This window comes from Ceratotherium simum, chromosome 22, assembly GCF_057802395.1.
Source record: "Ceratotherium simum simum isolate JZ-2026a chromosome 22, ASM5780239v1, whole genome shotgun sequence".
NCBI lineage: Eukaryota > Metazoa > Chordata > Mammalia > Perissodactyla > Rhinocerotidae > Ceratotherium > Ceratotherium simum.
This window is the reverse complement of record NC_141921.1, coordinates 31,436,597-31,452,498: the sequence shown is the minus strand read 5'-3', so window position 1 is coordinate 31,452,498 and position 15,902 is coordinate 31,436,597. Positions and strand designations below refer to the sequence as shown.

Below are 15,902 nucleotides of genomic sequence, written 5' to 3'. Positions count from 1 at the left end.
AACTGACCTCTAAGACTATTTTATCTGAACCCACTGATCAAATCATTAGGCTCCCTCCTCCCCTCCCATTCCAGTGAGAAGAAGGGGAGGGAGAGCGGGAGGACTTGGGGAGGGAGGTGGGAGTGGAGGAAGCAATAATTGCCCAGTCCTACTCTGAAGTACTTCTGAGGAATTAGGTTAGAGTTAGAGCAGTGGTTCTCAAACTTTCTGGTCTCAGGACCCCTTAACACTCTTAATAATTATTCAGGACTCCAAAGAGCTTTTATTTATGTGGGTTACATCTATCCACGTTTCCTGTATTGGAAATTAAAACTGAAAAAAATTTGAATCCTTACTTATGAATTCACTTAAAAATAACAATAACAAACCCATTATTGTTAATATAAATTACATTTTTTTAATGAAAAATAACTATATTTTCCAAAACAAAAAAAATTAGAAGATTGGCTACGTTTTTGCAAATCTTTTTAATGTCTGGCTTAATGGGAGACAGCTGGATTTTCATATCTGCTTCTGAACTCAGTTGATTGCAATATCCATGTAGCTTCTAGAAAACGCCACCGTACTCCTGAGTGAATGAACATGAAAAAGGTAGATAAGGTCTTAGTATTATTATGAAAACAATTTTGACCTGGAAAACTCTCTGAGAGGATCTCAGAGACCCCTTGGGATCCCCAGACCATGTTTTGAGAACTGCTGGGTTAGAGCAAGGACACAAGCCTGGGCTTCTTCCCTTGGTTGACTTGTGGTTCTCTTGTGTCCCATAGCCACATCTTAAACCTGTGACTCTTCTACCCAGGCCTGGTGCTTTGGTCAGAGCAAGTCCATGCATTGAAAAGATGGATTTGAGCTCATGTCCTATTGGTAATAGATAGTGGTGTGTCCAGAGGAAGGCAGCATTATTAAAATTATTAATGTCATCATAATTCTTACTACTGTTGTGGTTCATCTGTGTTCCAACAGCCTATCTTTAAGAATGTTTTGTGAGGAGAGAGGAGCCTTTTCTGTGTTAAAATTCTAGTTCTTTTAGGTAACCCACCTGTGGAGTTCAGATGAACTCAATGTGAACCAACCTCAGTTTGTCCTGGTCCAGTTCTTCCTCATGATTTGAGGCCATAAATAGAATTACTCTTTAATATTAAATTAACCACTACTTTTTAAAGATTTTATTTATTTATTTTTCCCCCAAAGCCCCAGTACGTAGTTGTCTGTCATAGCTGCACATCCTTCTAGTTGCTGTATGTGGGACGCGGCCTCAGCATGGCTGGAGGAGTGGTGCCTCGGTGCGCACCCGGGATCCGAACCCGGGCCGCCGGCAGCGGAGCGCACGCACTTAACCGCTAAGCCACGGGGCCGGCCCTAACCACTACTTTTTATATGGCTGATTTAAAATGTTTAAAATTTCCTGTTGTAACTTGCTCTGTAGTTATTGCATGGTAGTTCAGATTTTGTCCAACATGCTTTTAATAATCTCTGTTTGAAAATAACGAGTTCTAATATGTGTTTTTTATTTTATTTTGTTTTTCCCTATAGGCCTTCTCAGTATTTTTTGTTTGTGTGGCATTCACGTCAAATATAATATGTCTGCTGTTCATCCCCATACAGTGGCTTTTTTTTGCTGCTAGCACATATGTGTGGGTTCAGTATGTATGGCACACAGGTAAGTCTTAATGGTGTCTTAGGTGGATAGAAATCTTAGATTCAAACTTTTTTAGTGTGGTGATTGCTTTGAATAAATTATTTAGAGTTGAGTTTAATGTGGACATTTTAAAGTTGCCTTTTCCTAGTAGATTATAATATACCTTTAAAATATATTTTATCTTTTTTTCATAATTGAATCAAAAGTTGAAGCCTTTATGATTTGACTTCTTGATTGTAGGCATTTCAGTTACCAACTCTTATTATGAAGATATCCATTTTTTTAAAAAGTTAAAGTGATTTCTATTTAGGTAGACTGGAAGACAGCCATGTGCCAAATAGGAAAAATGTTCCTGGAGTTTCAGCATTGAAAAGAATGTCAGAGGTCATTTAGTTGAACCCTTATTTGGTACAAGCATCCCCACAGCTGCCGACCCCGTGGCTTAGCGGTTAAGTGCGTGCTCTGCTACTGGCGGCCCGAGTTCGGAACCCCGGGCGCGCACGGATGCACCGCTTGTCCGGCCATGCTGAGGCCGCGTCCCACATACAGTAACTAGAAGGATGTGCAGCTATGACATACAACTATCTACTGGGCTTTGGGGAGAAAAAGGAGAAGAAAAGGAGGAGGATTGGCAATAGGCGTAAGCTTAGGGCCGGTCTTCGTCAGCAAAAAGAGGAGGATTGGCGTGGATGTTAGCTCAGGGCTGATCTTCCTCACAAAAAAAAAAAAAAAAAGGCTTTCCCCAGAAAAATATAGGGAATATACAAAACTTTTCCTTAAAATTTCAAGGGGCCTACAGACCATTTTCTCACGCCCAAACACTGGACCCCCCTGCAGTAGAGCCACACTGAATGAATGTAACCTCCCATCCACGTTAATATTTCTTTAGAGATTTAAAGACACTGTCATATCCTCTCAAGTCTTCTTTTCTGTAGGCAAAACATCTCTGGTTTCGTCAGCTTCTCCTTGTATGTTATTTTAAGCACTTTCACCATCCAGATCCCCTAGTTCTTAGTTATTCTCTTAACCAAAATGTACTATTTCAGGTGTGTTCTGACTTGAGTGGAGCTACACAGCCACCTCACTTCTTCTTAGAGCTATACTTTTGCTATTTCAAACTAAGATGAGATGAGGTGTTTTGACAGCTCTGGTCCACTGAGGAAGCCTGAACATGGGATGCATGGGGATGTGAGGATTGGCTCTCAGATCATCAGGCTCATCTGCAAAGCTGCATGAAACTTGATTCTTAGGCCCAGCTGCAACCTGTAGCGTTTTGACCACCGAGGGAGCGCTGACTAATGAAAGCTCTCTGGAGCAACCTTCATCCTCTTCTCAGAGCTGCTAAGAGGATGATGTTGGCTCATGTAGAAGACACAATTCAGCTCTGTGTTTTAAAGTATCCACTTTGAGCATGGTTTTCTCCATCTTGAGCACTCTCTCATATCTGACTTGATTTATAACTAGCATGACGGTTCCTCAGTCTGCTTTCCTCTCATTAAAGTGATTTTTCTTTATACCAGTTTTTACTTATATTTCCTTGTCCTGGGCCTCAGTTTTGAGTGAGTTGCCATTTATACTCGCCATTCTCTCTAGGTCTCAATTTACTCTCTGTCATATGAAGGTGGAGTAATCTAGATAATGTCTAAGGGAGCCTTCTAGCTCAGATAATCTGTGGCTCTGATGAACCGTAATGATTTCCTAAATTACTTTAATAATGTCTTAGTAGTTGAGAAAAAACTACTCATAAAACTATTAATAGAACCTATTGGGAACGAGCTCAGTGGTGACCCACAGGGCAGCAATGAAGCTGGGGTCATAAATGATACTGGCCTCTCTTTAGCTCTAGACTCAGAAATGCGTGTGGGAATAGCTAAGTTGTGAAGTGTGTTTTAATTTGGAATGATTAGTCCAAACAAACAAAACAAAACAAAACAAACTCTCTGTTCTCATTGGGCCTGACAAATATGAGTGCAGTTATATAACTTGGGATTAATTTCTCTTCCAATTGTTAAAAGTTTAAATTCTTTCTTAAGAATATTAGGAATGGTTGATGAAATTATATATTGCCACAAAAGAATGATAATTTTATATCATAAACTTTTTTTCCTTGCTGTTAAGAGGAAAAAAACAGGATACAAAACTGTGTATGTACAACGTGACTATTACACTTGTCCAAAGATATTTCCAAGGTGGTTTTATTTTATTTATTTGATAGGTGTAGAAATACAGGTATTTATGTCTAAATTTTTGTGTTTTTTTCTGTAATGTGTTTATTATGTATGACAGCTTTAGAAATTAGTATAGGGAGTAGGAAATATAAATTTTTGAAAATGCATTTTGAAATGAATTTGAAAATGCATTATCCTAAGGATTGCTGTTTGTCTTTCTACGTTGTAAAAATACCCTTTTGTTGGTATGTTAAATCTATAAGAATGGTTGAGGCCATTAGCTGCCTTCACAGAGCTTCGAGTGTCTTCTTACCTTGCAGACTAGGTCTCGGGGAACTGAGGTTCTTCTGACTTAATATTTTCTCTGTGAACTTTGACCCAATTTGTATAAACTTTGGGCCTCACTTTACTCTTCAATAAAATGAGGAAGTTGGACTAAATGATCTTCTTTCCAGTTCCAAAATTCTATGATTTTTCTTTTGTTTCATCCTAAAGATCCTTAGCAAAAAGCCATTTAGTCCTTCAGGTCACTGATTTTTCCTTCCTATTCTTTCTTCTGTAACTTGCTCGCCTTACACAGTCTCAAAGGAGCTCTTTCCAGAGTTACTGGACCTCATGCCTGTGTGGTCCATCTTCATAAAATATCCCATTATTAGTCATGTCCTGACAGAGATGGACCTAGCCTGCAGATTTGGATTCTAAAAACCAATGAAAGTTATTCCATTATTTGCGTCTTATTTATTCTGTTGCAAGTTGCTTTTTCCTCCCTTGAAAATTATTTTTAATTAGAAAAGGAATATGAGCTTGTAGTTAAAAAAATTTTTTAACAGTGTTTAAGTGTCAGAAACATTTCTTTGTGCTGACACTCATTCTTAAGAGTTTATTTTTTTACATACTTCATATTAGTATAGCTCTTCATTCTTTTGAAAAACTACATCATATTTCATTATATCATAATTAGACAGTTTCCTATTGATAGTCATTTAAATTAATTCTAAATTTTTGGTATTGCAAATAATAATACAGTGAATATTCTTATACATTTATGCCAGGGCTCTTTTATATTTCTATAGGGTAGATTCCTGGAATTGGAATTTCTGGGTCAAAGGTCTAAGTGTTTTAAATTTAATTATACTGCCAAATTGCCTTCTAAAAAAGTTGCCCCAATTTATATTATTGCCAAGTATGAGAATGAACCCTTTACTATACCCTCCCTATACTTTTACCTGTCTTTTAAATTTTTGCTTATCTGATGGGTTAAAATAATGGAATTCCATTTTTTAAATTTGTTTCTCCCTAATCAGTAGTGAAGTTCAGCATCTTTTCATATGTTTTTTAGCTATTTATATATATATATTTTTTATGACTTGCAGATTTTTTTCTTCAGGTGCCTTTTTATTGATTTGTAGAGCTCTTTGTATGCTGGGGCTATGACTCCTTTGTTTTACATATGTTGTAAATATTTTTCTGCTAGATTGTTTGTCTTTTATTTTTGTCTATGATTCCATGGCATCTTTTTGTCATATAAAAGCTTTCAGTTTGGATCAAATTGCTTTTTAATTAGTTTGAAAGTCTTAATGAAAGTTATTGTAGTTTAACCAGTCTCCCAAACAATCCATCTCTTATGTTAGTTAATGTATCATTGATGCTTGTCTCTCTGCTGCTTTCCCACAGAGAGAGGAGTGTGTTTGCCCACAGTGTCCCTCTGGATACTCTTTGTTTATATTGAAGCAGCAATTAGATTTAAAGATCTCAAAAATTTTCATGTAGACCTTTGCCGTCCATTTGCTGCTCACTGGTGAGTATTATGTATTCTTAATCTGTAATTCAAGTCAATGTTTTTAGTGTAGAATGGTAAATACAATTTAAAATTTTTTCTTAGAGATTTTACGTGAACCCAGAAGACAACATAACATGATGGTAAAGAGCATGAGCCCTCGATTCAGGCAGATGAGTGTTTGAATCCCAGCTCTGTCCCCTGACAGCTTTGTTGCCTTGGACATGTCACCCTCTCTAAGCCTTAGTTCTCTGACCTGTATACTGGGGACCTGTCCGTTGGGGTCATGAGAAAGATGAAATGACGTGATAAAAGTAAAGTGTTTAACTTAATGCCAAGCACATAGGTGTCTGATAAATGTTATCTATTTTTATTATAATCAGATAATGATTCCAAAAAGTCTTGATGAAATATGTGGCTGTTTTATGAAGCTTAAATGAACTTATAATTTCCTTAGTCTGTTTTCAAAAGCAAGAGAGTATTATTAATGATTTTTAAAGGAAACTTACTTTTCCTTAGGAAATGTAAATGAATATTAAGACATTATTCATTTAACCTTAACCATGAGACATTTTTTAAAATGAGCACTGTTGTGGAAATCACCACTTAATGTATATTTCTTTTAAACACACTAATTTTTGCTAATATTTATGGCAGAAACCAAAATAAAGAGAAATCAACTAAAAAAAATAGTATCCAATATTTTTAAAGTCTTTTCACAAATAAATGAATTAAATAAACCTGGTCAATAAAACTTGTCACTTTGAATTTGTAGTGAGATCACATTTAGACTAATTATAATTGATAAGTTTTAATGTTAATGAAGCTTAATATGAGTTTTGACAGTGTTTGCAGAGGCTTTCAAATGGTGTTAGACAGACTGATGAGCTGAATGAAAATATTTCAACTTTTTATCCCAGAGATTAGGGTTATAAGTACAGCTGGTTTAGTTTGGGAGTATAAACCAAATGTTAACACTGATAATGTCAGATACTTATTTAAATGATTTTTGAATTTATGTATGACAGAGTGTTTTATGAACTAATTTTCCAGGAATAGCTGGTGACAGTACCCCTCAGGCAGCAAGAAGATTAAGTTAAAGTAGTCACCTGAATTTGACCATCCTTCTAGTATTAAAAACCAAATGATGTCTTTTTGATTTTTAACGTTTACGATGTTTACTTATGATCACCCATAAAATCTCCACCCTGTTATATTCTTAAAAGCATACAGATGCTGAGGTTCTAATAATGCACAAGGCAGTTCAGTGTTAATCAAAGACGTTAGCGACTGTATCCAGCAGTCACTGTGGTAACTTCTTGAGTTAGTTTGAAGAATGCCAGTCTGACGGGCAGCCTCTGTGGTCCAGCAGTCCTGCTGTTCCCTGGGGTTTGTTCTGTGTGCCAAATGCCTCCGATTTCCACAGCAGACATTACATTTATTTATGTGTTTACTGAATACTCAACTACCATCATCATCTAGAATTTATTTCTTAATTTCAGTTGTAGATGTTCTCATGTGCTTGATGCACATGCTTGTTGTTTTTAACTTGAACTTACCGGCTGGATTGTCTTCTTTCTAGTATTGGGTACCCTGTGGTCACTTTGGGCTTTGGCTTCAAAAGTTATGTAAGCTACAAAATGCGGCTAAGGAAGCAAAAGGAAGTGCAAAAAGAGAACGAATTTTACATGCAGCTTCTTCAACAAGCCCTCCCCCCGGAGCAGCAGATGTTACAGAAGCAAGAAAAAGAGGCCGAGGAAGGTAGGTCTTTACCCTAAAGCTGTTGGCTTAATAGGTTAGTCATTATTTTGTCTGTCAGTAGAATCCTTTTTTTGGAAAAGTTGCTAGAATTCAGAAAATTACCAAGGATTTTCCTGTTTTCTGGTGTTCCTCTTCACGGCATTGCTTAGTTTGGTCGTGAAATACAGAGTGTGGGTGATGTTTTCTACCTAGTGTCTGAGGACCATGTGCTTTTAAATATGGTTATTTTATTTTATTATTTTTATAACTTATTTTATATTTTAATATTTGTTATAAATATTTTAAAATATTTATTCTCAGTAGCAAAGTAGTATATATAACCATGTGAGTTTGTAATTGAAGCAAACCAAGAACCAAAGTATAAGCAAGAGAGAGATGTGGACATATAGAACTGTTTTATAAGTCAAAATTCTTCTGAGTAGAGCCAAGATAGATAGGTCCCATACTAAATGATTCATATAATGTAGTGTGGATCTTAAATTGAACCTTTTCTAGTAGGACTTCTCTAATGAGCGTATTACCAATTCAGTAGATGAGTTGACAGCAATACCAGTTATCTTTAGTTTGAGAGTTCAAAGTTTGGGGTCGTGTTTTTAGTTGATATATGCCAAAATCTTATTCTCTGGTGTGGTGCAAAAATATCTCTTCGAGTAGACTTTGGCAGATTGGAATGTGTAGACCTGATACAGAAAATTCTTTACAAGTGGACTAGTAAATAATATAGACTTCTTATTACCTCAATGCTAGAGTCAAGAAAAGGATAGATGCTCTGTATCCTAACATCATAGCTCTTCTCTTGTTTCATTTATTTTATTTTATTTTTTTTATAATTTTTTATTTATTTATTTTTTCCCCCAAAGCCCCAGTAGATAGTTGTATGTCATCCTTCCAGTTGCTGTATGTGGGACGCGGCCTCAGCATAGCTGGACAAGCAGTGCGCCAGTGCACGCCCGGGATCCGAACCCAGGCTGCCAGCAGTGGAGCGCGCGCACTTAACCGCCAAGCCACGGGGCCGGCCCTCTTGTTTCATTTAATCTCTTTCTTTTCAGTAAAGTCATTAACAGTTTGTTTCATCCAAGCATCTTTTAAAATATAGTCTCTTAGAGTCAGATCTTCCTGTGTCCTCTCACCCCAGTGATAGACGTTTGATTTGACTGATAAATGAAGTATGACTTAATTATAAAATCCTCATCTTATTTGCAAGGCCAAAAGTTTAGTGGCTTGGTGTTTGTAAATGATGGTAATCTTCTAAATGTACAGCTTTTCAAATTTATTTGGATTTACTTCTTGAAGTTAGCATAATGTGGTGTGGTTATTGCTTCTAAATAAGTTTGCAAATTAATGTAGTGAGTTTCTAAGCATAGATACTGCAGTTTGTTGAATCAGTCTATTCTGTGTTTTTATACAACTAAATATTCCAGTGTGGTTTTTTGTGTTTGTTGGTTTGTTTTTGGTATTGTAGCAGCCAAAGGATTACCTGATATGGATTCCTCAATCCTTATACATCATAACGGAGGTATTCCAGCCAACAAAAAACTCTCCACAACTTTGCCAGAGATAGAATACCGAGAAAAAGGAAAAGAAAAAGACAAGGATGCCAAAAAACACAACCTAGGAATAAATAACAACAATATTCTACAACCTGTAGACTCTAAAATACAAGAAATCGAGTATATGGAAAACCATATCAACAGTAAAAGATTAAATAATGATCTTGTGGGAAGTACAGAAAATCTCTTGAAAGAGGACTCATGCACTGCTTCCTCAAAAAATTACAAAAATGCCAGTGGAGTTGTGAACTCCTCACCGCGAAGTCACAGCGCTACAAATGGGAGCATTCCTTCCTCGTCCAGTAAAAATGAGAAGAAGCAGAAATGCACCAGCAAGAGCCCAGGTGCACACAAGGACTTAATGGAAAACTGTATTCCTAATAACCAACTAAGCAAACCAGACGCACTGGTAAGGTAAGTGTGTGTGCTGTGTCCTTACCAACACTTTCCAATAAACTTGACTCAGGGCTTGAGAAACAAACACTTCATGGGGGCCTGTCGGAGTTGTTTGCGATCAGATATTGTGGCTGTTAACTCTGTGCTATTTGACACGTTAGTGTTTATTTCGCATGGGTTTGTTGGCCACCTAAGTGCCATTGTCCTGAAGCATTGACTCCAGCTCTTTCCAGTGTCCTGAGTAAGAGGTGGCAGTGATTACTTTCCACGTTCGACAGATTGACGTGTAACTTGCTTCTTCTAGAGGTGTTGAGAGGTGGGTCTCTAGTCCTTGTCCTTTCTGTTTGCATACCCAAAGTTCTTGTGCTATGGACAGTGTCCTGTTCACGCAGATCTCTTTGTCAGACAGGTACAGAAGGGGAGAGGTGGTGGTGGTGGAGAAAGTTATCCTCACCACCTTGTGCTTGTTTTTGTTTCTCCACTTAAAATGTGAATTATCCCCCAAATAACTCTGGGAAAGTTAGGTTTGAGAAGTAATCTCTTTCTAAAAATTTTGTAGGTAAATACAATGTTAGACATGGATTTTAATCAGAAATGTTCCTTTTCCCATCTTTAAAAAAATAACGTTGTATTACCTTGACTGGCTCAGACTTAATTTTGCTGTATTTTATATATGTTATGTATTTTATAAAATACACATATGTTCCTTTTACCTCATATCTTTCAATTTGGAAACTGGGATCTGAACTGGACATTTTTTTTACATATAACTCAAGAGGGCAATTGTAACTCCCTCCCTCCACTAAGTTATCTTATATTCCTCTTCCTTTGGCTTGTTTAAGAGCAGGCAATTTATTTAGGGGGAGAAGATTTCCAGCGTTATAAATTATATGAACTAGATTATTAATTTGTTTTAATTTTCTGGTTGGCACCTAGATTAAGGGAAATATATTTGGGTTCTACTGATAAAGGCTCTAGAAGTTTCATAGCCCCCAGCCACGTTTGGAAGCATACCATGCTGTTGCTGATGCCAGGCTGGCATTCACATCTCTTTGTTATGAGGTTGTGCCCATCAGGCCCTGCAGAGAAAGCATTCAGCAGAGAACCCTCCTCCAGATGCCCATGGGAGAAAGACCAATTAGTTGACCTTCTATTTCAAAGGGAATATCCCACAAATTTACTAAATACTATAAATGAAACCTTGCTTTCCTTTAACATCCGTTCTCCCACCCGATTTTAATAATTGCAGTTGAGTCAAAACGGTTTTCCTCTGTTGGGTTTTGCAGAGAGAACAGTCAAGGCTCAGTCTTGTGACACCTTCTCAGTTGGGCCCCAGTTGTGATGTTGACTCACTCTACTACCTAATCTGCCTCTAGTAAAGAAGTTCAAGGACTCAGATGGCCAGTTTTCCATTACGTGGGTCCAGTGCCACTGTGCCTGCTCCTGGGGCGTTTACCTCTTCCTGTGGTCACTAATGTGCCTTGATATGACAGGCCCCAGAGTATTACTCTGTTTTAGGGAATACCTGCTGTCAAATACATAAATAGAAAATATTATATTTAAATAGTTATATAAGCTTCCATAGGATTATTTTCAACTTTTAATGTAATATTATAAAAAAATAAGGATATGATCTAAATATCCAACAGCAGGGAAGAAATTTAAATAAATATGGTCCATGCATTTGATGCACTTTTAATACAGACATTACAAAATCGTATTTTTTGAGCCCTATTAAACAATATAGGGAAGTGCTCATGACATAGTATTTCATGAAGAAAGTAGAAAGCGATTTTATTAAAAACATCTGTTTTTCTAATATACACAGAACAAGAATTTGAAGGGAAACAGAACAAAATGATAACAATAGTTGTTGGTCCATGATAGTACTGGGACTTTTCTTTTTCTCTTTTTACTTTCATGCATTTTCAAATTTTTCTACGATGAGCAACAATGAAAGTTTATAAAAAGAAGAGAATCTATCTGAGCAAATTATCCAGCTTGGCCTTGGCAGGAGGCTTTATCACACTTCCTCTCACCCTTCTTGGGCTATCTCCTGTTTCCTCTTGTTTGACTTCATGTATGTTTTGATGGATATTAATAAGACTGTAACTGATCCAAACCTGACATGTTTGAGTTGTTAGCTAGACAGTGTGTTTGTTATCTTCAGATGGAGCGAGCTGGACTCAGTCGTCTGTAAGGCTCCTTCTGATGCAAACATAGATGGGCTGACTGAGTACATGAGCCCTTGACTACTGCAGACACACCCAGGGTTGTGTACAGGTCCAGGCTGGCTATAGGGAGCAAATTAATCTACCCTTTTAAAAATGTTTTTTTAAATCAAACAGTACTGTATTATTAGTAATAAATTAATTGCAACATATTCTACAGCTATGTTTGTCTCAATACCATGGTTGAGAACTGCCATATTTGAGGAACCAATTCAGTGTCTTTTGTGGGAAAAATTCATTAGTACACTACTTTCAAAAAGAATTCTTGTAGATCGATCAAAATAAGGTTTGATGGCCATTCTCTGTGAAGGAGCAAGCAGTTTTTCGGGTCTTTCTCTATCTCTCCGAGCTCCATGGGTGTTCTCCAGTGTGCTGTATGCCACAGATTGGCAAACGACTACACACAAGCCAAATCTGGCCCAATGCCTGTTTTTTTCTTTTTTTTTTTTTTGAGGAAGATCAGCCCTGAGCTAACATCCGTGCTAATCCTCCTCTTTTTGCTGAGGAGGACTGGCTCTGAGCTAACATCTATTGCCAATCCTCCTCCTTTTTTTGTTTTTTCCCCCAAAGCCCCAGTAGATAGTTGTATGTCATCGTTGCATATCATTCTAGTTGCTGTATGTGGGACGTGGCCTCAGCATGGCCGGAGAAGCAGTACGTTGGTGCGTGCCCTGGATCCGAGCCTGGGCCGCCAGTAGCGGAGCGCGCGCACTTAACCGCTAAGCCACGGGGCCGGCCCCAAATGCCTGTTTTTGTAAAAAGTTTTATTGGAAGACAACCACGCTCATTCATTTACGTAACATCTATGGCGCCTTTGCACTACAGTGGCAGAGTTGAGTAGCTGACCATATGGCCTACAAAGCCAAAGATACTTACTATCTAGCCCTTTACAGAAAAAGTATGTTGATAGGTCGCCAAGGTTAAGGAATGTGGGAGAAGGAGGGGAACTTGGGAATAAGTGTTGCCTGTAGTATCTTTCCCAGGAAAAGTTTGGGAGCTTGCTAAAGCCAGTCCAAAGTCCTTTTTTGGTTTGAGAAATACATATCTTACAAAATGACCTGATTTCTGCCAGCTTGATTTCTGAATTCTTTACCCAAGATATTTAGAAACAGACTTATAATGTTGGTAGCCAAAAATATTTTTAATTCTGACATGGGAGAATTCTAGACAAAAACAGAAAAAGCAATGAGTAAGATCGGTTACTTTTACTGAGTGCTGGGTTAGAGAGGAATAATGTAAATTAGAATGAGGTTTGCTTAAATTGTTTCTTCAGTGGTCAATTTAAAAATATTTTAAGTGTGAAAAAAATCATAGAAAATTTAGGTAGAGAAAACAGGAAAACAGTCCCACTACTATGACACAAGTTACTGTTAAAATTTTGTTGTATTTTCTTTTCATCAACTAAATTTAGATGGTTGTGGCCATAGTGTTTGGGTAGTTTTTGTGTCCTACTTTTTTCACTTAAATTATATCAAAATCATTTTCCCAACTTAGCCTAACCCTCATTTTCACTTGATGTAGAATATTCCGTGGCAGGTCTGTGCGATCATTCAGCAGTCACTCTCAGATCGGACAGCTCAGGGTGCGCCACCTGAGCCGCTTTCCTGCAATTTCAGGGCCTGCAAGCAGAAGAGCCAACAGTTTTGTTTGCACTTGGCACAAAGCTCCCTCTCAAATACAGCCCAAGACTAAGGCTGTGGGGTTTCTTGTTGGTGATTGTTACTTGTTTCAGTTTCCTTGTTAAGGGAGCGAATTTAAAACTTTGAGTACAAAATGTAAAGTGATCCATATTCTGTAGAAATGTTGAAGCAAAAGTCTCCTTTTGGTTTATTTCCATTCCACTTCTTTTTTTTGTATTCGAGACAGAAGATTCATCTTTTTATTTTTAGTGCTTATTCTTAATGTCAACTCTTGAACATAGTTGAATAATATCTGGTGCGCAAAGTCATAAAGGAGGAGCATCCACAGTTTGCCTAGTAGAGATGCTTTTAACACGACTGCGTAGAATTTAGAATGATGATTTTTTTTTTTGAACTTCAAGAGATCTAAGAGACATCTAGACCAGGCTCCCCAATCCTTTCTTTTTTATCAGTGAAGTAAACAAGCCCTGGGAGGTTAAATAGCTCCTCCAAGTGACCCAGCTAGAGTGGCAGTGGTAGGACCAGAACTGAAGTTTCTTGACTTCTGTTCTTGACCATTCTGCATAAAAAAGCTTATCAACCTGCTTGCTTTATTTTTCTGCTTTATATTTGCGTTTTTGTTTGTTTTAAATGCACATACAGCTGAAGTTGGCTCAAGGATTGGCACAAGAGCTAGATTTTTTTATGCTTTCATGGCTAAAATCTATAGAGAAGTGCTTAGAATTTCAGAATTCATTTATTTTCCTGTCTTCTAGAGAGATGCTGTTCTAGGTGTTTTAAAAATTCTTGCTCTTGCCAAAGACACAAGGACTACTTATCTCTGAGCAGAAGGGAGCCATCCATTCCTACCCTTGAAAACTTACAAGGTCTCTGAGAATTCTACTCTAGGTAGGGCTAGCTTGGGAACTAGTCTGGTCCAGACAGCCTAGAGCCACCCAGCATGGAATTTGCCCTTGAGAGATAATTCCGGTGGTAGGCTTAGCTTGACAGCAGCAGACCCTAAGAGCCCTGAACTGGAAGATTTAAGACTAGGGGTGCAACCATCAACTTATCCTGAGGAGAGGCCACCATTTGCTTGGAGGGCCTAGGGTCCTGGGGTGTGGGTATTGCCGTGGTAGTAAGTTCGGAGAAAGTTTGAAGCCATGTGGGAGGAGGGAGAGCCTTTTCTTCAGGGAAAAAAGAAAATATGGGGTAAGTTGTAATATATTGAATACTCATTGTTTGATTCCTTTCTAAATTCATTTGGTTATTTTAGGCACACCAAAATATTATTACTTACAACTTTGTTCATACAAATTTGTTCATACAATTCTGCTTATTTGGAGACTTCAGAGCCCAGTGGGAGTGGGGGAGGCGGCGGGGAGCGGGGCAGGGGTGTTGAGGGAGATGGAGGAGAAAATGGTTATCAGGATTTTTCTAGTAATCTCGAAGCAAGTGATGTCCCAGCCTCAGAGGGGAAGGAGGGGGAGAGAGGGGATAGAGAAGCACTTGAAGAAATTTTAACTCATTCACTTACACTGAGGAGTGTTTAACATACGCTCACACCCAGGAACTAACTAATATTACTAGATCTAAGTCTCAGAGAAATATTTTTGGAGCATATAGATTGATGACAACATACTTTATAAATAGGCTATATAATGTTCTAGAACATCTGTGAGCATATTGATTAGTATTGTGTTTTAGTAGGCTGTGATATGAGTATTTGGGACTCATGTCTTTCTAGTTTAAGCTGGTGGGTAAGCAAAATGTCATTGCTCTTCATTCCACTATATACATATAAACCTTGTGTTTATGTTTTATAGTTTTAGGTTTCTCTTAAAAAGGGGGGTGATGATAGCAAAAGCTAAAAACAGCGAGCTTTCCCCTATGACTGGACTTGCTGGTGGCACAGATTGCCCAGATGTGGTCTCACTAGTAGTTCACAGTCTTTTGTCCTTCTGAATTGAATCTTGTCTTCTAGGTACCAGCATTCGGGGGTGTTGTATAACCTCTGACTTATACATAAGGCTCCTTAGTGTGGTCTTGCTGTTTGGGGAAAAACAACAGGAGACAGTTTACAGTACTTCCTATTTTTCGTTTCTCCACATTTTAAGGTATCTACACACAATTAAAAATTATATATCTGTTGAAAAGAAAGGGCCATATTTTTAGATACTAATTTTTAATAATCAGTGGATTCAGTATGATTCAGTGTGAATAACTGTGAAAAAGAGCAAAGTGAAGAGAGAATCCAAGAAGCCCCTATTTGTCATCTTAGAGAAGCATTTCAAAGCAGCAAGGAAAACTGGAGGCTAATGCTATTTACCAGAAGAAGAAAGAGACACCAGTTTTTCTTGCAACTATCCATCTTTCCTTTCCCTTGTAGGGAGCTGCCTGGGTACCGGCCTGAAGCAGCGTGAGGGGTGAGTGGGGCTGGCTCCCAGCTCCAGGGCCAGGAAGAGCAGAAACTTGCTGGTTCCAAGTTGCAGCAGCAAATGGGGAAGATTCAGGGCATGGAACCCAAGATTGTAGACACAAGGCAAGACTAGAATCCACAGCTGAGACCGACTATGAGGAAGAAACGAGACAGAGTAGTCAATTCGGGAGGTGGAGCTTATGAGCGTTCCCTGGGACAGGTACCCAGGGGGAGAGAGGGCCTTTTGTGGACCATTCCAGCCCTCCACCAAGGCTGTGGAGAGTCCTAAGTGGGGAATCACGTAGTTTAAGTGGGAAAGGTTACAGAAGATTCTCTTGAAAG

The 15,902-nt window shown here is 38.1% G+C and overlaps 1 protein-coding gene across 1 annotated transcript in view; it reads left to right on the top strand.

Moving 5' to 3' along the window:
• The window catches only part of MACO1 (macoilin 1), a 53,053-nt gene that overhangs the window by 14,417 nt on the left and 22,734 nt on the right, over window positions 1–15,902 (top strand). The window contains exons 3-6 of the mRNA XM_087446549.1: window positions 1,534–1,660; window positions 5,482–5,605; window positions 7,167–7,345; window positions 8,808–9,309. Of these exons, the coding sequence (XP_087302675.1) occupies window positions 1,534–1,660; window positions 5,482–5,605; window positions 7,167–7,345; window positions 8,808–9,309 (932 nt within the window). The remainder of the gene's footprint in view (window positions 1–1,533; window positions 1,661–5,481; window positions 5,606–7,166; window positions 7,346–8,807; window positions 9,310–15,902) is intronic.